Here is a 23873-nt window from a genome sequence, read left to right as displayed (position 1 = left end):
ACCATCTGATCATCGGACGTGGAGATACAGAAGGGCACGTGCACCATGGAGAAACTCTGGAAATGTAGGGACTGTGGGAAGGGATTTCAAACCCCATCTGCGCTGGAAACTCATCGATGCATTCACACTGGGGAGAGGCCATTCATCTGCCCTGTGTGTGGGAAGGGATTCACTCATTCCTCACACCTAGTGGCACACCAGATCGCTCACACCAGGGAGAGGCCGCTCACCTGCTCTGTGTGTGGGAAAGGATTTACTCAGTCATCCCACCTAGTGGCACACCAGGTAGTTCACACCGGAGAGAAGCCGTTCACCTGCTCTGAGTGTGGGAAGGGATTCACTCAGTCATCCCACCTAGTGTCACACCAAGTCGCTCACACCAGGGAGAGGTCGTTCACCTGCTCTGTGTGTGGGAAAGGATTCACTCAGTCATCCCACCTAGTAGCACACCAGGTCGTTCACACAGAGGAGAGGCCGTTCACCTGCTCTGAGTGTGGTAGGGGATTCACTCAGTCTGTGCACCTAGTGGCACACCAGGTAGTTCACACCAGGGAGAGGCCGTTTACCTGCTCTGTGTGTGGGAAAGGATTCACTCAGTCATCCCACCTAGTGGCACACCAGGTAGTTCACACCAGCGAGAGGCCGTTCACCTGCTCTGTGTGTGGGAAAGGATTCACTCAGTCATCCCACCTAGTGGCACACCAGGTAGTTCACACAGAGGAGAGGCCGTTTACCTGCTCTGAGTGTGGGAGGGGATTCACTCAGTCTGTGCACCTGGTGGCACACCAGGTAGTTCACACCAAGGGGATGCCATTCACCTGCTCTGAGTGTGGGAAGGGATTCACTCAGTCATCCCACCCAGTGGCACACCAGGTAGTTCACACTGAGGAGAGGCCATTCACCTGCTCTGTGTGTGGGAAGGGATTCACTCATTCATCGCAACAAGTGCCACACCAGATAGTTCACACCAGAGAGAGGCCATTCACCTGCACTGTGTGTGGAAAGGGATTCACTCATCCCTCGCACCTAGTAGCTCACCAGGTAGTTCACACCAAGGAGAGGTCGTTCACCTGCTCTGTGTGTGGAAAGGGATTCACTCATTCCTCACACCTAATGGAACATCAGGTAGTTCACACCAAGGAGAGGCTGTTCACCTGCTCTGTGTGTGGAAAGGGATTCACTCAGTCCTCACACCTAGTGGCACACCAGGTAGTTCACACCGACGAGAGGCCGTTCACCTGCTCTGAGTGTGGGAGGGGATTCACTCAGTCGTCCCACCTAGTGGCACACCAGGTATCTCACACCAGGGAGAAGCACTTCACCTGCTCTGTGTGTGGGAAGGGATTCATTCAGTCCTCACACCTTGTGGCACATCAGGTAGTTCACACCAGGGAGAAGTCCTTCACCTGCTCTGAGTGTGGGAAGGGATTCACTCAGTCATCCCATCTAGTAGCACACCAGGTAGTTCACACTGGGGAGAGGCCATTCAGCTGCTCTGAGTGTGGGAAGGGATTCACTCAGTCTGCGCATCTAGTGACACACCGGGTAGTTCACACCAGGGAGAGGCTGTTCACCTGCTCTGAGTGTGGGAAGGGATTCACTCTGTCATCCCACCTAGTGGCTCACCAGGTAGTTCACACCGGAGAGAGGCCATTCACCTGCACTGTGTGTGAGAAGGGATTCACTCAGTTATCCCACCTGCTGACACACCAACAGGTTCACACTGGAAAAGACCATTCACCCACTCTCGATGTGGGAAGGATTCACTCGGTCGTCCCATCTGCAGACACACCGGCAAATTCACACTGGAGAGAGGCCCTTCGTTTGCTCCATGTGTGGAAAGGTATTCGCTCTTTCATCCTACCTGCTGACACATCAACAGGGTCACACCGGGGAGAGGCTGTTCACCTGCTCTGAGTGTGAAAAGGGATTCACTTGGTTAATCAACCTGCTTGGACTATGGGTGTTAATTGTGTCAATTGAGGTAAAATATATACAGGTGGAGGGCATTTATTGGATGGTTACTTGAGCACATATAGATAGGCAACTACTGCCTCACAGCAGGAGGTGTCAGTTGTGGCTCAGTTCATAGCACCCTCGCCTTTGAATCAGAAGGTTGTGGGTTCATGTCCCACTCCCGGAAACCAAGAACTGTGAATGTACTCGAAAGAGTTACATGCGATCTGTTGATAACTCGAAAGAGTTACTGCCTCACAGCAGGAGGTGTCAGCTGTGGCTCAGTTCATAGCACCCTCGTCTTTGAATCAGAAGGTTGTGGGTTCATGTCCCACTCCCGGAAACCAAGAACTGTGAATGTACTCGAAAGAGTTACTGTCTCACAGCGGGGTGTCGTCAGGAGGCCATTACCTGTAATGTTTCACTCTGTGAATAAATCCATCCAAAGTAAAGACTGGCTCCAGTTTCTTCACCATCAGGCTGTCAGGATTATAACGTGGTAACAGAGAATACTTGTCTAATAGTCGAGGTTGGAAACTAAATGAAAATAAAATTTCAGTCAGAAGCTTACAATCCGAGTAGCTTTTGTGAGAAATGGCTGAAAATAAGTGGAAATTGTCAGGGAATTGCTCTGAAAAAGGGCCATACGGACTCAAAAGGTTAACTCTGTTTCTCTCTCCACAGATGCTGCTATATCAGCTGAGTTTTTCCAACCCTTTCTGTTTTTGTGTCATATTTCCAGCATCTGCAGTAATTTGCTTTTATATTATGGAAATTGTCAGGGTCTGATTACCCGCCGATGTTCTCGGAGTCTGAGCCACACGACCAGTGGAAGAATGAAGTGGAGATGTGGACACGGGTTACGTCCCTACCAAGGAGGAAACAAGGTCTGGTCTTGGCATCGTCACTTCCCAACAAAAATAAAATCAGAAGAAAAGTATTTATTGAGCTGGATGCCTGTCAGTTGGATACTGATGAAGGTTTGGATCTTCTATTCGGGTTCATTGATGAGATTTACGAGAAAGATGATCTATTGGATGCCTATGAAGCATAGTTGGACTTTGACAGGTTTCGAATGAGGACGAAAGCATCTTTAGCAGATCTGGATAACACAACAAAAAACAGGATTGGAACAGCACTAATAGGTGAATGAACTCCAGGAATGTCCAGGGAACAGTTAACAGGTGTTTCAGGTCTGACTCAAAATATCATTATGTGATGAACTGCCCAAAGTGGAAAATCAGGGTCTTCGAAGTGACACATGATACAGAGAATTCTGAGGCTGAAGATGATGATGATGATCACTTTGAAGGAATTGTACTAGTCACAAGGAGCTTTGGTCCAGTGATGAGTGTGTTAGTGACAGACTCATTCAACTGTGCTGTGTTAGACAGTGGCTACACCTCGACAGTATGTGGATCAGATTGGTGAAAATGTTACCCAGATTCACCTCATAGTGAGGATCGACACAGGGTTAAGGAGTATGAAAGTTCTACTTGTTTAATTTTGGTGATGTGAACACATTCAAGTCACTAAAAAAAGTTGTGTTTTCATGCAAACTAGCTGGAGTCAGCCACTTTATCAGGACTGGTGTAAACTCTAGTGAGATACCCTTCCTGTTGACTAAACCTTCCATGAAAAAGGCACAAATGCAACTGGACATGGAGCAAGATAAGGCAACTGATTTTGGAAAGTCAGTGGACCTGCAGTTTCCTCAATCAGGACATTATCGTCTCCCCTTAACAATACCTGATGTTTCTCATCAGAGTGTTTGAGAAGGATTAATGGCATCAGGTGATAAGAATCAGAGAAAAAATGCAAATTGTCTTTCAGCTACACACAGACAATTTGCTCATCCTTCTTGTCAAAGATTTAAAATCCAGCTTCATGTCCTGGACAGAGAGATCTGAAATTCTTTATGCAGGCTGTATATCTCCACACACATATATATATATACATGTACGTATAACTGGACTGAAAATGAGTGATGTACAGTACTGTATTTCTCAAAGATACAGTGGGAAGGGGATGTGAGGAAGAACTTTATTTAGGCATAGAGTGGTCATGATCTGTAACTCGCTGCCAACAAGGGTGGTGGAAAGGGAAATAAGTGATTTCAAAATGAAATTGGATAGGCACTTGAAGGAAATCAACTTGCAGGGTTATGGGGAACAGAGGGGGAATGGGACTGACTGAATGCTCCACAGAAAATCGATGCATATTCCGGTTGCCGAATGGACTTCTTCTGTGCCGTAATGATGCTATGACTTTAAGGAAGCCGACTCGCTGCACACCAGATCACCCCGCAGCCAGAACACACTGCGGGCGGGTTCAGCAGGGGCAGGGTGAGACTTCCAGGACTTCTGCCCTTTGCTGGGGAGGGAGTCACGCCCTCAGGAGCCACTCGCCAATCGAATTGGGCACTAGTTCCGGCATTCCAAGCCGTGCCAAGAGGGCATTAGGGCACTTCCAGGACTGCAATCGGTTCCAAGAAGGTGCAATGAATCCTGGAGCAAGATACGTCCGGAATCCTGGAGCAAGATACGTCCGGGGTATTGGGCCGGGTGGGTTTGGGCAGCTTTGGGAATGGGGCGGGGGCGGGGGGAGGTGGTGGTTTTTGGTGAACAGGCAGGAAGGAAGAAAGGCGGGTGCTAACTTAACAGGCGGCTCCATGGAGAGCTGGCATGGACTCAATGCGATGAATGGCCTCCTCTCTCCTAATGTCACGATGGTCAAAATAAAATAATTTCAGCTGCACCAGTCTCTCCAACTAAATGACGTCCTTCATCCCTGGTGCCATTCTCGTGAATCTGCCCTGCACCCTCTCTAAGAACTTCACATCTTTCCTAAAATGTGGGTCCCAGATATAGGGTTCCATTCTGGAGGGATAGAATTGAAAAACAGGGAGGTTATATTCAAATTGTTTTGAACCATGGTTAGACTACACTGGGAGCACTGTCAACATTTTCTGATCTCCATTTAGAAAAAGGAAATAGAGGCACTGGAGAAGGGGCAACAAAGATTCACAAGAATAATACCAGAAACTGAGAGCATTTAACCTTCAGGAAAGGCTGGGGCTGCTTTTCTCTAGAAAAGAGACGACTGAAGGGTAACCTGATGGAAGTCTTTAAGATAATGACGGGGTTCAATAATCCAACAGGGATTTGATGAGAAACCTTTTTACCCAGCGAGTGGTGAGAATGTGGAACTCACTACCACATCGAGTGGTTGAGGTGAATAGCATGAATACATTTAGGGGGAATCTCGATACATACATGAGGGAGAAAGGATATGCTGATGGGGGGGAGATGAAGAGGGGTGGGTGGAGGCTCATGTGGAGCATAAATACTGACATAGACCAATTGAGCCGACTGGCCTGGCCCTCTGCTGTAGACACAGTGGAACAAGACAAATGTATTTAATTTGGATCTACCTGTAGTGGTAGGAAAAACACTATTTACTATCCAGGATAAAATAAATGTACTTCATCAGCTTTTGTGAATCATTTCAGTGGAAATCTGCACTGCGACATGCAAAGAGCAGGTTGGATGGATCACTGATTGTTTCCCACAAACCGAACAGGTGAACAGCCTCTTCACAGTGTGATCTCACTGGTCTAAAAGCAGGTGCGAGTGAAGCTGAGTGAATCCATTCCCACTCAGATCAGGTGAATGGCATGTCCCTGGCATTGATGAGTTTCCGGCACAGATATGTGGGGTGCAGAGGGGAAATAGAATTCTGTTGCACGGTCCCCACACTTCCACAGTTTCTCCCTGGTGCAGGTGCCCTTGTGTGTCTTCAATTTCAACAATCTTCTGAAGCCTCATATACATGGTCTCTTCCTGCTGGAAATGGTCTTTTCAGGCTGTGTAACTGGTTAAAGCTCTTTCCACAGTCAGTGCAGTGGAACACTCTCTCATGGTTGTGTTTGTCTCGATGCTCTTTCAGTCACAATGATGTTTGAAGTATTTTCGAACAGACAAACATTTCTCCTCCCATATTCAATCGCTGATGACCATCAGGCCCTGCTGAATCAAATGGCTCTGTCAAATCATTACGTGATGCTTGGTTTGATTTTCCCATCTGCAAATCCTCCCTCTCCATTGCACTTTAAAAGGTGTTTACAAAAGCCATTGTAGTAAATACACAATAGAAATTTGAAACTGATATTCTAGTTGACAAAGAAAATCCTTTTCCCTCTCAAACTTGAAATCTCTGTCCCCCACATACTCGATTCTCCCTATTGGTAGTAACCCCAATTGATCGTACTATCCACCTCCTGCATTTCCCCAATTCTCCTTCCCTGAAGGTGCTGACTCCCGGGTTCAGTTTCACATTCACCTATTGCCCTCCCCAATATGTCACCCAGGTGTCTAAATCTTTACACCTGAAGTTAGCAAACTGTTTTGCTAAGGGGACGTCAGTGACTACCCACATGTACTTTGTGTCGGGGCGGGGTCACTGCACCCCCCACCCCCACTTTCCATCCCAGTCCCAGGAATTTGGAGTCTGGGCTCTGGATGAGTAATGGCGGCCGAAGCTCCCACAATCCCCCGCGCTGGGGAAACCGCTTTATCCGCTGCGCGGGCGGGCGGCCTGGGACTGCGCAGGCTCTCTCCACTTAGATTAGGAGAGATAAACACGAGAGAACATGGCTTTAGGGTGAAAGGGGAAAGGTTTAGGGGGAACATTAGGGGGAACCTCTTCACTCAGAGAGTGGTGGGAGTGTGGAACGAGCTGCCATCTGACGTGGTAAATGCGGGCTCACTCTTAAGTCTTAAGAATAAATTAGATAGATACATGGATGGGAGAGGTCTGGAGGGTTATGGACTAGGTGCAAGTCAATGGGACTAGCGGAATAATATTTCGGCACAGACTAGAAGGGCCGTATGGCCTGTTTTTCTGTGCTGTAGTGTTCTATGGTTCTATGTCAGAGGGAGAGAGGCGGGGACCAGAACAAGATCCGCAGTCTGATTGGTTGGATGAGCAGTGCTCTTCCGGTTCTCCAGATTTTCCCATTGGCTACTTGGGCACAGCATCTTGTCCCTCATTGTCAGCATACAGGGGACTGACCAATGGGAAGAGTTGGAGGACCGGAAGGACTCTGATCCTCCAGCCAATCAGAGCGCGGGCTTTGTGTGAATGAAGATTGAGCTTCACACAGACTAAAACTTCCTCCTGTGTCCAACATCTGTGAGTAAAACACTTTCTTTTCTCCCCCTTTCCATTTCTTTTCTCATTCTGGGGGGAAATTGTTGATTTTAGTTTGTTACAGTAAAATTTTCTCATTTTGAGGTTATTTGTCTCCACGGGGATTGTAACAACAGAGATATGTCTAGTGTTGTTATGTGGTACATATTAGATATATTATTTATGAATTCTGTAATAAAATACATTTATTATTATTTCTGGTATTGTATTGTAATATGGTTCTGTAGCTATGTTTTAACTTTCCAGTCATTACAACACAGAAAGAGTCCACTCAGAAACTCAAGTCCGACTCTCTGTAGAGCAATCCAGTTAGTCTCATTTCCCCTCTACATCCCCATTTCCCTGCAAGTTTATTTGTTTATTTCCTTCAAGTTTATTTCCTTTATGTGACCAGACACTTGTGTTTTAAAATCATTGATCAGCTCCACTTCCACCATCCTCATAGGTAGCGAGTTCCAGTTGATGACCACTCACTGCCTAAATAAAGTTCTTCCTCACATCCTTGATATATCTCTAATCAAGTAATACAGTACTGTATATAGCACACATTTTTCATCTACCAAATATATATAAAGTGCGATGCATGGATCTGTCGATCGGCATGAATTGACACCTTCAGTAGAATTGGGAGGGTATATATTAGGTACAGCAGAGTGAGAATGAAGGAAATGGGTGTGGGATGGAAATTTACAGCTTTTGGGGAACGAGAGGGGAAAGAATGTTCCATAGAAACTAGAATTGTCTGTTCTGAATTTCTATCCTGTACTGACAGTGATGACTTTTGTAAACTCCTGTTACAGGATGTCAGAAGGAGAGGATTTGAAAGCAGAAACATCAAACCAAACGACACATCACGATCTGACAGAGTCACTCAATTCATCGGGACATGAATATCATTGGCCTTTGCATCTAGAAGGAGAAATATTTATCTGTTCTGTCTGCTTGAAGAGATTTTAAACATCGGTGTGACCAGAAAAGCACGGAGACAGAGACACACCCGAGTGAGAGTGTTCCAGTGCTGTGGAAAGAGTTTTTAACCATTTACACATCCTGAATAAATATTGCACCATTCATAGCGGGGAAGGACCGTATATGTGGTTTGTGCATGAATGAGGCTTCAACTGATGGTAGAACCTGGAGAGTTACAAGGACACCCGCATCATGGAGAAACCATGGAAATGTGGGGAGCATGGGAAGGGGTTCCGTGCCCCCTGTGAACTGGAAACTCATCGACGCAGGCACAGTGGGGAGAGACCATTCACCTGCTCTGTATGTGGGAAGGGGTTCAATGGTTCATCCCAGCTGCTGGCACATTAGCGGGTTCACACGGGGGAGAGGCCGTTCACCTGCTCCGAATGTGGGAAAGGATTCACTCACTCATGCAATCTGCTGACACACCAGCGAGTTCACACCAGGGAGAGACCGTTCACCTGCTCTGAGTGTGGGAAGGGATTCAGTGATTCATCCAACCTGCTGAAACACCAGCGAGTTCACACTGGGGAGAGGACATTTATCTGCTCTGAATGTGGGAAGGGATTCATGAAGTTATCTAACCTGCTGCTACACCAGCGAGTTCACACTGGGGAGAGGCCATTCTCCTGCTCAGAGTGTGGAAAGGGATTCACAGATTCAGCCATCCTGCTGATGCACCAACAGGTTCACACCGGGGAGAGACCATTCACCTGCTCTTGAGTGTGGGAAGGGGTTCACTCAGTCATCCCACCTGGAGACACATCAACTAGTTCACACTGGGGAAAGGCCATTCACTTGCTCTCAGTGTTTGATGGCATTCACTCGGTTATCCAGTCTGCAGACACACCAGCGAATTCACACCGGGGAGAGGCCGTTCACCTGCTCTCAGTGTGGGAAGGGATTCACTCGGTTATCCAGTCTACAGAAACACCAGCGAGTTCACAAGTGATTCCAGGAGTTGGATTCTGCTGTTATTGCTCCTGTTAATCACATCCAGGACTGAACCATGTTCATTCTGACAGTTGGTGAAGTGGGAGGGTCGGAGAGTTTATTTCTGCTGGACTGGCCGGTCTCACAACTTTTCTTCCAGTGGGCTGATGCTGTTTATTTTAGCGAAAATCTAATTTCATATTTCACATGGATCACAGAATCAAAGGACATTTGAAGCTAAAATACATTTTGTTTGCATTTCTGTTTGGAACCTCCCAACTGTCATGGAGATGGGGCTGTGGTGGTTCGAAGGTTCTTTTATTTAATTTATCTGGGTGTTTCTCACAGAAGGTAGTTGTGTAGTTTGCAGCTGACTTGGAATTGGTGAGGGGAGAGAAGGCTGGAGAGTTTACCTAGCTTGGAGCTCAAGGAAGAAACCTACAGTGGTCCTCACAGTGTAAGGAAGTTACCCTCGTGACAGAAAGGAGCCAGCTTGAACAGTTAGCTTGGAAAGAGTTGTGAACGAGATGTCAGAACAGCTAGAGGGAAAATCAATGAGTGGAAATTCAGGGCAGGAGCGCAGTGAAACTTAAGACCATAAGACATAGGAGCAGAAATTAAGCCATTCGGCCCATCGAGTCTGCTCTGCCATTCAATCATGGCTGATAAGTTTCTCAACCCCATTCTCCTGCCTTTTCCCCGTAACCTTTGATCCCCAATCTTAACTTAATCTTGAGCTGAGGAATCCACAGTCGTGAAGTCTTAAAGAAACTTTGACAGGTCGATTATCCAAAAGCCAAAGGAAAGATGCCGAGGAAATCTTGTATCTCAGAGAAGGTGGAACACTGGGCAGAAGCCAAAGTGAATTCCAGAGGGCTGTGGCATGTCCGTTGGTTGGAAAGGTGAATAACCTTCAAGGTATCGTAACATATCAGAGAACTCTAGGGTAGAGCTAAAAAGTGGAACGCAGTTTCCCCGCCGCTGGAATTGTTACGGGTGGGATGGAAAAGATCTGTTGATTCCGGTGGGAATTTTTGGTTCTGTGGTGGGCAGGACCGGAAAATCCCGCCTGTACTGTTAAGTTAGTAGTGCTTAATTTTTAATGTTTTTTTACATACAATTAAGTTTGTGAAATGGTGTGCTGCAGTTCCTTCAGTTAATTATTGTGGGTTTGAATTTATTTTTAAACATAAATGGTCCCCACCAGGATCATAACAAAATTGGGGCTCCTCTAAGATTTTGAATCCACCGACTGATACTGGTGCACTAGGCTTTGCAAAAATTTGGGCCAACCAGATTTCATGGTAAACTTTAATGTATTTATTGAGAAGCAGAATGGCTTTGTTAATTGCTAATATGTCTTGAGGGAGAAGGTTTGTCCCTGGGTGTTTTGCAACAATTGATACAGTTAATAAAGCAGAAATAGTTGAGGCAATAGCACAGCATTTGGAATTTGTAAAAGGAAAGCCTCATCCAGCTAACAATCCAGTTGAGTTGCCTAGAATTCAGATGAAACAACTTGAATAAGAATCCCAAAGGGATAGAGAAAAGCAAAAACTCGAACTTGAAAGCCAGGAAAATGAAAAAGATCAAAAGAAATGGAATTGCGGAAGTTTGAATGAGAACGCCAAAGAGAAAACTAGAAAGGGAAGAAAGAGATCAAAAAAAAGAGACAGAGAGCTTCAAAGAGAGAAAAGAATTAAACAGTGTGAAACAGGACCTAATAGTTTAGACAAGGGGTGAAGTTCCACTTTGAGTTTTGATCTTGCTCTATTTGCCTAGTGCCTAATTTCACTGAGGATGGAATTGGAAAATATTTCATCTCATTTGATAAAGTTGCTTCAAGGTTAGGGTTTCCAAAAGAGACATGGACTCTTATTTTGCAAAGTGTGTTGATGGGAAAAAAATGGATGTTTATTCAAGAAGAGCATTCTTCAGATTATGAGATGATTAAATCTGTGGTAATTAATGCAGAGGAACTTGTTGTCAAAGTTTATCAATTAAAAGTTCAGTCTTTGAGGAAAAGATAGATGCAACCATTCCTAGAATTTGCGAAGGAAATTGAAATGTTGTTCGACAGGTGGTTTCGAGCAGTGGAAATTGAACAGAGTTTGAAAAATGTGAGGGAAGTGGTATCAATGGAAGAATTTAAAAATAGTGTTCCTTTAACTATTAGGACACACCTGGAGGACCACAGGATTTTTTTTATAAAAGAGAAGCTGCTGTTTTAGCTGGTAGCAGTGATTTGACTCACAGACACCAAGGTGACAGCAAACTATTGGTTGCAAACCCATACAGGAGCAGGAGAGTTAAATCGCATGACAATGAATCGGACTCTATTTAGAGTGAAAGAGATAGCAGAAATGAAACAAAAGATTCTCCCCACAGTGGTCAAAAAGATAGTGCAGAAGATGCAAGTGAATCAAAAGGACCGATATGTTTTCATTGACATTGGGTTGGACATTTAAAAGCTAATTGTTGGAGATTAAAAAGTAAACCCGTGGTTTTGGCAAATGAAGGTGTACCAAAGAGGGAAGCTTGTGAGAAATAAATACCTTCTAATGTATTTACCATGGGTGACAATAGACACATGAGGGATTATGAAGGACTTATATTTGAAGGGGAAGTCAACAAATTTTTGTCCATGAAAGAGCCTAAAAAGATTGTTATCCTGAGAGATACTGGTTTAGCTCAGAGCTGATTGTTAGTAAAAAATTAAGACCTTTGTTCAAAATTTTCAGTGAATAAAAATGTATTAATACAGGGTATTGATGGGAAGTGTGTGTCTATCCCCATTGTTTAGAGTGAATTGAAATTGTGATCTGGTAAAGGAGTCTGTTACTGTTGGTGTTGTTTCCAAATTAATCACACGGATTTTATATTGGGAAATTATATAGTGAGCAGGATAGTGTTTCCACAACCTGGGCCGGTGTGCCACAGTTCAGATGTTATCCCTTGAGTGAAAGTTCCCTTGCCTATTTGTAATCGAGCTGGGAAAGGGACTGATTCAAGTAAAAATACAGATGTCCATCCCAGTAATGGACAGTACAGAGGCAGCAAATGTGTCTGCAGAAACTCAAATTAAAAATTCTCAACAGAAAGGACTAAGACCTCAGTGACCCTGGGGGTTAATAACACCTAACGTTGAATGAAATGTGCCTGCCAGTGCAGAAACAGTACAGGATACAACAGCAGGAGTTCAGACAAAGGAACTGTTCACAAAAGACCATTTAAAACCTCAAAATGATGTGGTTTGTGAATTGAGTGGAAGACTCAGTGTTAGAAGGAAAAATAAAATTCCAAAATGGAGAAGCTGTCAACATCACCCACAAAGAGTTAAATAAAATTAACCCTGAACAGGATGAGGAAAAACTGAAAGATTACAAATTGTTTAAAGATCAGACCAAACAAGAACATCAAACGTTTCTGCTTGAACATAAAAAGCATCTGAGTGATATTCTCAAAGTGGCCAAGGAAGATTTTGACCAACATAAGAATGAGTTGTTGGTCTTGTGGAGGCTGCAGCTCACTTGGAGTTTGTGTGAGAGGGAAAAAGACTGGAAGATTTACCCAGCTTGAAGCTGGAGGAAGAAATTTCCACTGGTCCCCAGGGTGAAAGGCTTGAGGCAGAAAGCAGTCAGCTTGAACAGTGAGCTTGGACAGAGCTGTGAAGGAGCTGTGGGAGCCGACTGGGAAAAAGCATTTGGTCTGTCCAAAGTCAGCTCAAGAAGGCAGTGGAATCCCCACAGAGAGAAAGAACTCTGGAAGTCTGAGTGCCAGGCTGGGAAACTGGGGACAAATCGAAGTAAATTCCAGAGGGCTGTGGCATACCTTTGGGTTGTTCCCTAAGGAAAGTGAATGAACCTTCAGTATTTTGTATGGTAAGGGAACTCTTGGGGAGGGAGTAAAAGAAAAACTGGATTCATAGCATACGCAGATATAAACTATAGTGTAAAGGTAGGACTGCTTAATTTGTTTAATTTTTATTTGGATCACAAACAATAAAGTTTGTATTTGTTTATAAACATGAAATTTTGTGGCCTAGTTCTTTCAGTTAATTACTGGGTGTTGAGATTTCTCTCTTAAACACTAACAGTCCCGACCGGAATGTTAACATTCTCGTTTGGTGCCTGGCGAGGAAAGTGACCAGAAATGGTCAGTGAGAATCTCCACACAGAGCAAGGCAGCAGAAGCCAGTCAGGCTCAGGAAGAGGTGAACAGATAATGGGTGTATTCAAGTTACTGAATGGGGCAGCGTGGCCTAGTTTGTCATGGGGAGCAGCTCAGAACCAAAGACTATTTCTGTTCTTTAATGGGATGTGGGCGTCGCTGGCTAGGCCAGCATTTATTGCACATCCCTAATTACCCTTAAGAAGGTGGTTTGATCCACTTCTTGAACCACAGCAGTCCAAGTGTTGTAGGGACACCCACAGTGCTGTTAGGGAGGAAATTCCAGGATTTTGAGCCAGCGACAGTGAATGAACGGGGATATATTTCCAAGTCAGGATGGTGAATAGCTTGCAGGGGAACTTGCAGGTGGTGGTGTTCCCATGCGTCTGCTGCCCTTGTCCTTCTAGGTGGTAGAGGTCATGGGTTTGGAAGGTGCTTTATAAGGAGCCTTGAGGAGTTGCTGCAGTGCATCTTGTGGATGGTACACACTGGCTGCTACTGTGTGTGGGTGGTGGATGGGACACCAATCCAGCAGGGCTGCTTTATTATGATTCACTATGTGGGAGAGACCCCGTCAATCCTGACACATTCTCCAAAGGCAGTTAGCCAATCGGAAATGCTGCTTACATTGCAGAATGTTTTCATATTTAAATCAGCAAACATCAACAGAAATAGATAATGAGTCAGTAAGTACAGAAAATATAGATTGTGGCACTCACAAGGTGCACCGCTCCACGCTTGTAATAAATCGGATCCCAGATCTGGTGACCCTGTGAAACCCTCCGAGATCCCGGAGGCCAGTTTTAAATCCGATATCCTACAGAGTCGACAATGGATTTTCCACAATTCTCAGCTCATTAATGATGGAGCAGCTGCTCCTATTTCTTGGGTGGGAGGAATAGACGAGCAAGATGCAAGAGTAGCAGCGTGTTGTGCGAGCAGGGCGGGAGATAGGTTTGCAGCCCATTCCCTGTGGAGCAAGTACCTGGTCATGGTTTTGCTTCACATGAAAGCTGCAGATAAAATGCAAGTGCAACCTGAGTCTGGACTCTGACACAGGAGGGAAGCAGAATTAGTCCTGAAGAGCAGCACCAGAGACGACTGAAGGGTGACCTGATGGAAGTCTTTAAGATGATGAAGGGGTTCAATAATCCAACAGGGATTTCATGAGAAACCTCTTTGCCCAGAGAATGGTGAGAATGTGGAACTCACTACCACAGCGAGTGGTTGAGGTGAATAGCATGAATACATTTAAGGGGAAGCTAGATACATACATGAGGGAGAAAGGAATAGAAGGATATGCTGATGGGGGAGATGAAGAGAGGTGGGTGGAGGCTCATGTGGAGCATAAATACTGACATAGACCAATTGAGCCAACTGGCCTGGCCCTGTGCTGTAGACTCAATGGAACAGAGACCAAGGTATTTATTTTAGATCTACCTGCAGTGGTAGGAAAAGCATTATTTACTATACAGGGTAAAATGTACTTGATCAGCTTTTGTGGATAATTTCAGTGGAAATGTGCACTCCCAGGCTCAAAGAGCATCAGCCCACCAGAAGCATAGTCGTGAGACCAGCCAGTCCAGCAGAAAGAAACCCTCCAACCCTCCCACTTCACCAACTGTCAGAATGAACATGGTTGAGTCCTGGATGGGATTAACAACAACAATAACTGCAGAATCCAACTCCTGTAATCACTTGTGAACTCGCTGGTGTCTCAGCAGGTTGCATAACAGAGTGAATCCTTTCCCACACTGGGTGCAAGTGAACGGTCTCTCCCCGGTGTGAACTCACTGGTGTGTCAGCAGATTGGATGAATCATTGAATCCCTTCCCACACTCTGAGCAGGTGAATGGCCTCTCCCCGGTGTGAACTCGCTGGTGTCTCAGTAGGCTGGAGAAGTGAGTGAATTGCTTCCCACGCTGTGAGCAGGTGAATGGACTCTCCCCAGTGTGAACTCGCTGATGTATCTGCAATTTGGACAACTGAATGAATCCTTTCCCACACTCAGAGCAGGTGAATGGCCTCTCGTTGGTGTGGACTCTCTGGTGTTCCCGCAGGTTGGATGAGCTTCGAAACCTCTTTGTGCAGTGAGAGCAGCTGAACGATCTCTCCTCAGTGTGAAAACGCTGGTGGGACATCAGTTCCCGAGAGCTTTTGAAGCTACTCGCACAGTCAGAGCATTTAAAGGGTCTCTCATTGGTGTGAGTGACATGGTGTGTCAGCAGGCTGGAAGACCGAGTGAATACTTTCCCACACACGGTGCAGGTGAATGGCCTCTCCCCAGTGTGAACTCGCTGGTGTGACAGCAGGCTGCATGATTCACTGAATTCCTTCCCACACTAAGAGCAGGTGAACAGCCTCTCCCCGGTGTGAGCTCGTTGGTGTGTCCACAGGGTGGATGAAGGTTTAAATCCCTTCCCACACTCAGAGCAGGTGAATGGTCTCTCTCCGGTGTGAACCCGCTGGTGTCTCATCAGGTGGGCTGAATGAGTGAATCCCTTCCCACACACGGAGCAGGTGAACGGCCTCTCCCTGGTGTGACTGCGTCGATGAATTTCCAGCTTTGATGGGGATATGAATCCCTTCCCACAGTCCCCACATTTCCACGGTCTTTCCATGGTGCAGTTGTCCTCGTGTCTTTCCAGGTTCAGTATTTAACTGAGGGATCCACATACACAACACGTGTACAGTCTCTCCTGCGCTGTGAATGGTGCGATGTTTCTTCAGGCTGTGTAACTGGTGACAGCTGTTTCCACACTCAGTGCACTGGAAACACTCTCACTCGGGTGTGTGAGTCTCGGTGCTTTTCCAGTCACACTGATGTTTAAAACCTGTTGAAGCTGACAGAACGGACAAACATTTCTCCATCTAGATTCAAAGGCAAACAATATTCTTGTCTTGATGAATTAAGCGAAAGGGGGAAACATTGATTTCCTTACAGATGTTGCCCAGAGGAGGAAGTTTTAGTCTGAAGGTCATTGTCCATCTTCCGCATTGTGACGTCGTCAAGGGAACCCTGCCTGTTCCGCGATGTCGTCCTCGGGTTCCAGTCCGCAGGCCAGGCGCGCGGACACGGGAGCCCCGCCCCCACCCATGGTTCCCCCTCCACCTCCTCGAGTCAAGGTTTCCAGGCAACCGGCTGAAGGCTCCGGCCAGAGCGAGAAGCCGCTCGGAGAACTCGGGAGAGGGGAAGCTGCGCATGTGCGGGGAGTGAGTCCGCCCCCCCTCGTCAGGATGAGGGACCGACCAATGGGAAGAGTTGAAGGACCGGAAGGACTCTTGTCCTCCAGCCATTCAGAGCGCGGGCTTTGTGTGAATGAAGACTGAGCTTCACACAGACTAAAACTTCCTCCTGTGTCCAACATCTGTGAGTAAAACACTTTCTTTTCTCCCCCTTTCCATTTCTTTTCTCATTCTGGGGGGAAATTGTTGACTTGCAGGAACTGAAGGGAAAGGAAGTGAATCCAGGGAGGGTGCAGACTCTGGAAAGGTTGGCCCAGGTCTCTCTCTCTCTTAAAGACGTTGACATCCTTTGCTCCCTCAGCTTGACACATTTATTTGTCTGGCTAAAAGGATGGTCTCTTTCCTAATGTTCACAATTAAAGGGGTGGTTTCCCCAGGAGATGGCTGACATTTAAGGGGACAGTAAATTAATATAGGACAGAGATATCTGATGATGAAGATGATCTGATGAAGAGTCATACGGACTCGAAACGTTAACTCTGTCTTCCTCTCCACAGATGCTGTCAGACCTGCTCAGTTTTCCCAGCTATTTTTTTTGTTTCAGATTTCCACCATCCGCAGTATTTTGCTTTTATCTTAGGACAGAGATATGTCTAGTGTTGTTATATGGTCAATATTAAATATATTATTTATGGTTCTGTAATAAAGTTAATTTATTATTTCTAGCTTTGTAATATAGTACTGTAGGCACATTATATATTTCCAGTCAAAGAGTCATTAAGGCACAGACGGAGTCCACTCAGCAACACGAGTCCATGCCGACTCTCTGTGGAGCAATCCAGACTGTCCCAATCCCGCTCTCTATCCCCGTTCCCCTGCAAGTTTATTTCCTTCAGGTGATCAACCAATTTTATTTTGAAATTATTGATTGTTTCCACTTCCACCAGCCTCAGAGGCAGCGAGTTCCAGGACATGACCACCCGCTGCCGAAATACTGTTCTTCCTCATATCCCACCTATATCTCTTTTCAAATAATCCTGTACTGTATATTACACTTAGCCCATTGTTATAGGCACAGACATATATTTAAGACTAGCAGCCTGGGTGATGATTTTCAATGCTGCGAAGTTTAGTGATGGGCCAGAAGTTTGGAAAAATCTTAGACACCAGCAAAGCATCATGAACAAAAAAAAAGACAGAACTGGAGTATGACTGACAACGAGCAAGAAATATAAATATAGACGGTAAAATCTACTCTAAGTATATAAGAGGGAAAGAATAGTGAAAGTGAGCCTTGATCCCTTAGAGGATGCAACTGGGAAATTAATAGTCCGAAAGATGGGAATGGCAGAGGCTTTGAACATGTATTTTGTATCTGTCTTCACAGTGGAAGACACAAAGAGTATCCCAAGAATAGTAGAAAAGCAGGGGACAAAAGAAGGAGGAACTTAAAACAATCATGATCTCTTGAGAAAAAGTCCCAGGAAAACTAATGGGACTAATGGCTGACAAGTCTCCGGGACCTGATGGCCTGTTTCCTCAGGTCTTAAAGGAAGTGTCTGCAGAGATAGTGGATGCGTTGTTTGTCAGCTTCGAAAATTCCCGAGATTCTGGAAGGGTCCCAGCGGATTGGAAAACCACAAATGTAACACAACCATTCGAGAAAGGAGGGAGACAGAAAGCAGGAAACTATAGACCAGTCAGTCTAACATCTGTCATTGGGGAACCACACATGGATGTGTGTAGATGCCACACATTTGGATTTTCAAAAGGCATTCTCTAAGGGGCCACATAAAAGGTTACTGCACAAGATAAGAGTTCATGGTGTTGGGGCGATATATTAGCACGGACAGAGGATTGGAAAACTAACAGGAAACGGAGAGTCACGGTAAATGGGTCACTTTGAGGTTAGCAACGTGTAAGCAGTGGAGTCCTGCAGAGATCAGTACTGGGGCTTCAACTATTTACAATCCATATTAATGACTTGGATGAAGGAACTGACTGTATTGTAGTAAAAATTGCTGATGATGCAACGATAGGTAGGAAAACAAGTTGTGAGGAGGACGGAAAGAGTCTGCAAAGGGATAGTGGTTGGTGAAGTGAGTGGGAGTAAAATTGGAAGATGGAGTATAATGTGTGAAATGTGAGATTGTTCATTTTAGCAGGAAGAATACAAAAGTAGAATATTAGAGTCATAGAGTTATACAGCACAGAAACAGGCCCTTCGGCCCATTGTGTCCATGCCGGCTATCAAGCCCCTATCTACTCTGATCCCATTTTCCAGCACTTGGCCCGTAGCCCTGTATGCTATGGCATTTCAAGTGCTCATCTAAATACTTCTTAAATGTGAAGGATTCCTGTCTCTATCACCCCCTCAGCCAGTGTGTTCCAGATTCCAACCACCCTCTGGGTGAAAAAAATTTTCCTCAAACCCCCTCTAAACCTCCTGCCCCTTGCCTTAAATCTGTGCCCCCTGGTTATTGCCACCTCCACTAATGGGAATCGTTTCTTCCTATCTCCCCTCCCTATACCCCTCATAATTTTGTATACCTCAGGTCCCCCTCAGCCTTCTCTGCTCTAAGGAAATCCACCCTAGCCTATCCTGTCTCTCTTCATAGCTGAAATGCTCCAGCCCAGGCAACATCCTGATGAATCTCCTCTGCACCCTTTCCAATGTAATTACATCCTTCCTATATTGTGGCGACCAGAACTGCACACAGTGCTCCAGCTGTGGCCTAACTAGCATTTTACACAGCTCCAACATAACCTCCCTGCTCTTATATTCTATGCCTCGACTAATAAAGGCAAGTATCCCATATGCCTTCTTAACCACCTGATCTACCTGTGCTGCTGCCTTCAGGGATCTATGAACATGTAGACAAAGGTCCCTCTGATCCTCTGTAATTCCTAGGGTCCTACCGTTCATTGTGTATTCCCTTGCCATGTTAGTCCTCCCAAAATGCATCAACTCACACTTCTCAGGATTAGATTCTATTTGCTCTACCCATCTTACCTGCCCAACTATATCATCCTGTAATCTAAGGCTTTCCTCCTCACTATTTACGACACCACCAATTTTCATCTTTTATGTGAACTTACTGATCATACCTCCTATATTCACATCTAAATCAATAATGTACACTCCTGCCACTAAGCCAATTGTGTATCCAATTTGCAAATTGCCCTGGATCCCATGAGCTCTTACCTTCTTAACCATTCTCCCATGCGGGATCTTGTCAAAAGCCTTACTGAAGTCCATGTAGACTACATCAAGTGCACTACCCTCGTCTACACAACCAGTCACCTCCTCAAAAAATGCAATCAAATTAGTTAGACGTGATATCCCCCTGACAAAGCCATGCTGACAATCCCTGATTAATCCCTGCCTCTCCAAGTGGAGATTAATCCTGTTCCTTGGAATGTTTTCCAATACGTTCCCTGCCACTGATGTTCGACTCACTGGCCTGTAATTACCTGGTTTATCCCTACTACCCTTCTTGACTAATGGTATATTATTTAACTGGAGAGAGGCTGCAGAATGCTGCAGTGCAGAGGGATCTGGGTGTCCTTGTACATGAATCACAAAAAGTCAGTATGCAGGTACAGCAAGTAATGAGGAAGGCAATTGGAATGTTGGCCTTTATTGCAAGGGGGATGGAGTATAAAAGTCGGGAAGTCTTACTGCAGCTGTACAGGGTATTGGTGAGACCACACCTTGAGTACTGTGTACAGTTCTGGGCTCCTTCTTTAAGGAGGGATAAACTTGCATTGGAAGCAGTTCAGAGAAGGTTCACTCAGCTGATTCCTGGGATGAAGGGGTTGTCTTATGAGGAAACATTGAGCAGGTTGGGCCTATACAAATTGGAGTTGAGAAGAATGAGAGGTGATCTTATTGAAACATATCGGATTCTGAGGCAGCTTGACAGGGTAGATGCTGAGAGGATGTTTCCACTCATGGGGGAGTTTAGAAATAGGGACACAGTTTAAAAATAAGTTGTTTAAGATGGAGATGTGGAGGAATATCTTCTCTCAGAGGGCTGTTCGTCTTTGGAATTCTCTTCCCCAGAGAGCAGTGGAAGTGGGTCATTGAATATATTCAAGGCTGAGTTGGACAGAGTTTTGATTGACAAGGGAGTCAAGGGTTATGGGGAACAGGCAGGAAAATGGAGTTAAAGACACAGCCAGATGAGCCTTAATCTTGTTGAATGGTGAGCAGGCTCGATGGGCTGAATGGCCTCCTCTTGCTCCTATTTCTTATGATTCCTGTATCCTGGACAGGAAGCGGTGAGCGTGGATCAGACGAGCAATATGAATGGTTATCTTCAGGAGAATTGGGAGGGTGTATATTAGGTACAGCAGAGTGAGAATGGAGGGAGGGTGTGTGGGATGGAGATTTACAGCTTTTGGGGAAGGACAGTGGAAATAATGTGCCACAGAAACTAGAATTGCCTGTTCTGAATTTCTTTCTTGTACTGACAGTGGTGACTTTTGTAAACTCCTTTTGCAGGATATTATAAGGGGAGGATTTACAGACAGAAATCTCAAACCAGATGTCAAGATCTGACAGAGTCACTTGATTCATTGGGCCCTGAATATGATCAGCCTTTGAATTTAGAACAAGAAACGTTTGTCTGTTGTGGCTGCTTCAAAAGGTTTTAAGCATCAGGGTGACTGGAAAAGCACCAAGACCCACACACCCAAGTGAGAGTGTTTCCAGTGCACTGACTGTGGAAAGAGCTTTAACCAGTTACACAGACTGAAAAAAACATCACACCGTTCACAGCGGAAAGAGACCATTCACGTGTTCTGTGTGAGGACGAGGCTTCAACTGATCTTTGATTGAGGAGAGACACAAGGACACCTACACCATGGAGAAACCGTGGAAATGTGGGGACTGTGGGAAGGGATTTCGGGCCCCGTCGGATCTGGAGATTCATCGGCGCAGTCACACCGGGGAGAGGCCATTCACCTGCTCCGTGTGTGGGATAGGATTCAGCAGGTCATCCATCCTGCAGACACACCAGCGAGTTCACACTGGGGAGAGGCCGTTCACCTGCTCCGAGTGTGGAAAGGGATTCACTCATTCATGGAACCTCTTGACACACCAGCGAGTTCACACCGGGGAGAGGCCGTTCACCTGCTCCGAGTGTGGGAAGGGATTCACTCTGTTCTCCAGCCTGCAGACACACTAGCGAGTTCACACTGGGTAGAGGCTGTTCTCTTGCTCTGAGTGTGGGAAGGGATTCACTGACTCATCCAACCTGTGGAAGCACCAGCGAGTTCACACTGGAGAGAAGCCATTCACCTGCTCCAAGTGTGGGAAGGGATTCTGTGATTCATCACATCTGCTGATACACCAGCGTGTTCACACTGGGGAGAAACCATTCCCCTGCTCTGAGTGTGGGAAGGGATTCACTCAGTTCTCAAACCTGCTGACTCACCGGCGACTTCACACTGGAGAGAGGCCCTTCACCCGCTCTGAGTGTGGGAAGGGATTCACTCAATTAATATGCCTGCAGAAACATCAGCGAGTTCACAAATAATTCCAGGGGTTGGATTCTGCTGTTATTGCTGCCGTTAATCACATCCAGGACTGAACCATGTTCATTCTGACACTTGGTGAAGTGGGAGGGTCAGAGGGTTTCTTTCTGCTGGATTGGCCGGTCTCACGACTTTGTTTCAAGTGGCTGATGCTCCTTGAAAGTTCTAGTGAAAATCATTTTTCATTTTTCACATGGATCACAGAATGAGAGGGTGTTTTGAAGGTAGGATATATTTAGTTAGCGTTTCTGTTTGGAACCTCCCAAAGCATGCCGTGTTGCCATGGGGATGGGCTGTGGGGAGTCGAAGGTTCTTTTGTTTAATTTATCTGGATGTTTCTCACAGAGGAAGTTGCAGATTTGGTCTTGTGTAATTTGAAGCTCACTTGGAGCTGGTGAGGGGAAAAGAAGCTGGAAGATTTGCTTGGCTGCGGCCAGAGGAAGAAATCTCCAGTGGTGCCCACGGTGAAAGGCAGTTAGTCTTGTGGCAGAAAGCAGTCAGCGTGAACAGTGAGTTTGGACAGAGCTGTGAAGAAGCTGTGGGAGCCGAGTGGGAAAAAGCAGTCGGTCTGTCCAAAGTCAGCTCAAGAAGGCAGTGGAATCCTCACAGAGAGAAGATTGATCGAAATATTTATTTATTTAAGTTATGGTGTGTTATTGTTAAATATATAATTAAAAATATTTCAATGCACCTGTCAACTTAAAGCAGATGCTATTGGCAGGGGCAAAGGGAAGGGAAAATACTTTAAAAATTAAACTATTAAAATGTGCAGTTATGATGTTGCTGATTTGTAACAAACTCTTTTCAAGGTTACATTTTTAAACTTTGGACTGAGTTTAAAGACTGTTTTCAGAATGGACTCCGAGGGTCACCTGATTTTCTCCTTGTGGATTCCGGCTGGAACCACTTCCCAAGAGACAAAGACATTCTCTGACATATCTACAAAAATAGACGTTTGAAATTCAATGAGCATTTCCGCAAGTGTCACTAAGATCCATCGACTTGATGGTTTCCCTTTAAGGACAATGGAGGCCCAGACTTGAAAGGCATTTGGGAATTCAGAGCTGGAATGGAATCACCACTCGTCTCATTGGGAACCTGGTTTGGGGTTTTGACACAGTGGCCATCTTGGCTTGCCTGCCATCAAGAATAGAAAAGGCAGAGCAAGCTGCCGGGACACAGATCCATCGTGAAACAGCTTCAGAGCAGCAGAGAGGAAACTGCTTCTCAACAGGGAGAGAGAGAGAGCGAGCGAGAGAGACAGAGAAAGGGATCCAGAAACAGCCAAGGGCTCTGCTGTCAGTAACTGGGCAGTTTGAAAATGCCGCACCTGGACAACCAGAAACAAGGAACCTTCTCTCCTCCCTGTGAACCTGACTCCATCTACTAAGCTGACCTCTGAAAGCAACCTCTGGCCATTCAACAATGGAAGGCATCACAGCGGCGGAGGCAATCCCATAACCTCAAACCCTTCCCATCAGACAATGTAACAGCTCGACTTCAACAGTCCCAGGCCTGCACCAAACAATAAAGACTGAACTGATTCACTTTTTATAAGTATTGTTTTATCTTCATCTGTAATTAATCTTTGTGTGTGTATATGTGTGTGTTTGGCTGTGTGTGTATGTATGTGTGTGTGTGTATATGGGTGTGTGTGTTTATATATGTGTGTGTGTGTGTGTGTGTAAGTAACTTCCAGAGCAGCAGTGTGAAATAAACTAACCCCTTCTTTGAAGTCAAAAGGTTTTGCTGCTGGGTGATTTTACATTGACTCACTCACTGCAAGAGTGAGATGTCCACATTCACAGACACAAACATTGTTCACAGGAAACTGTGGGGAAAAATCTTTTAAGGCACCTGTGAGACTGAAATTTTATTTTCCTTTAGTTTCCAACCTCCAGCAAAAG

General features: G+C 45.6%; 4 protein-coding genes, 1 long non-coding RNA gene and 1 pseudogene across 9 annotated transcripts in view; 2 read left to right on the top strand and 4 right to left on the bottom strand.

Annotated features, from left to right (window-relative positions):
- LOC144697120 (uncharacterized) overlaps window positions 1-23873 on the bottom strand; it is a 432856-nt gene that overhangs the window by 338506 nt on the left and 70477 nt on the right. The window lies entirely within an intron of this gene.
- The window catches only part of LOC144697359 (uncharacterized), a 226542-nt gene that overhangs the window by 185050 nt on the left and 17619 nt on the right, over window positions 1-23873 (top strand). The gene's annotated exons all lie outside the window — the stretch shown is intronic.
- LOC144697094 (uncharacterized) overlaps window positions 1-23873 on the bottom strand; it is a 391382-nt gene that overhangs the window by 360669 nt on the left and 6840 nt on the right. The window lies entirely within an intron of this gene.
- The window catches only part of LOC144697434 (uncharacterized), a 32681-nt gene that overhangs the window by 4489 nt on the left and 4319 nt on the right, over window positions 1-23873 (bottom strand). The gene's annotated exons all lie outside the window — the stretch shown is intronic.
- On the top strand, window positions 46-23873 carry LOC144697415 (uncharacterized; annotated as a pseudogene). Its single transcript, XR_013580364.1, has 4 exons — window positions 46-1293; window positions 1462-1565; window positions 8421-9076; window positions 21357-23873. The product of XR_013580364.1 is annotated as an uncharacterized LOC144697415 (transcript).
- LOC144697344 (uncharacterized) lies at window positions 14121-15577 on the bottom strand. The gene has a single exon (XM_078569333.1). The coding sequence runs from the start codon at window positions 15378-15380 to the stop codon at window positions 15030-15032; it is 351 nt and encodes a 116-aa protein (XP_078425459.1). The 5' UTR covers window positions 15381-15577; the 3' UTR covers window positions 14121-15029.

The sequence above is a fragment of the Cetorhinus maximus genome, chromosome 23, assembly GCF_964194155.1.
Source record: "Cetorhinus maximus chromosome 23, sCetMax3.hap1.1, whole genome shotgun sequence".
NCBI classification, from domain to species: domain Eukaryota; kingdom Metazoa; phylum Chordata; class Chondrichthyes; order Lamniformes; family Cetorhinidae; genus Cetorhinus; species Cetorhinus maximus.
Note: the sequence above shows the minus strand (reverse complement) of the source record. Positions and strands in the feature narration are given on the sequence as shown.

What these genes read in the sequence shown, in the direction of transcription:
- LOC144697344 (XM_078569333.1), bottom strand. Translation starts at nt 15,380, where the DNA reads ATGTCCCACCAGCGTTTTCACACTGAGGAGAGATCGTTCAGCTGCTCT.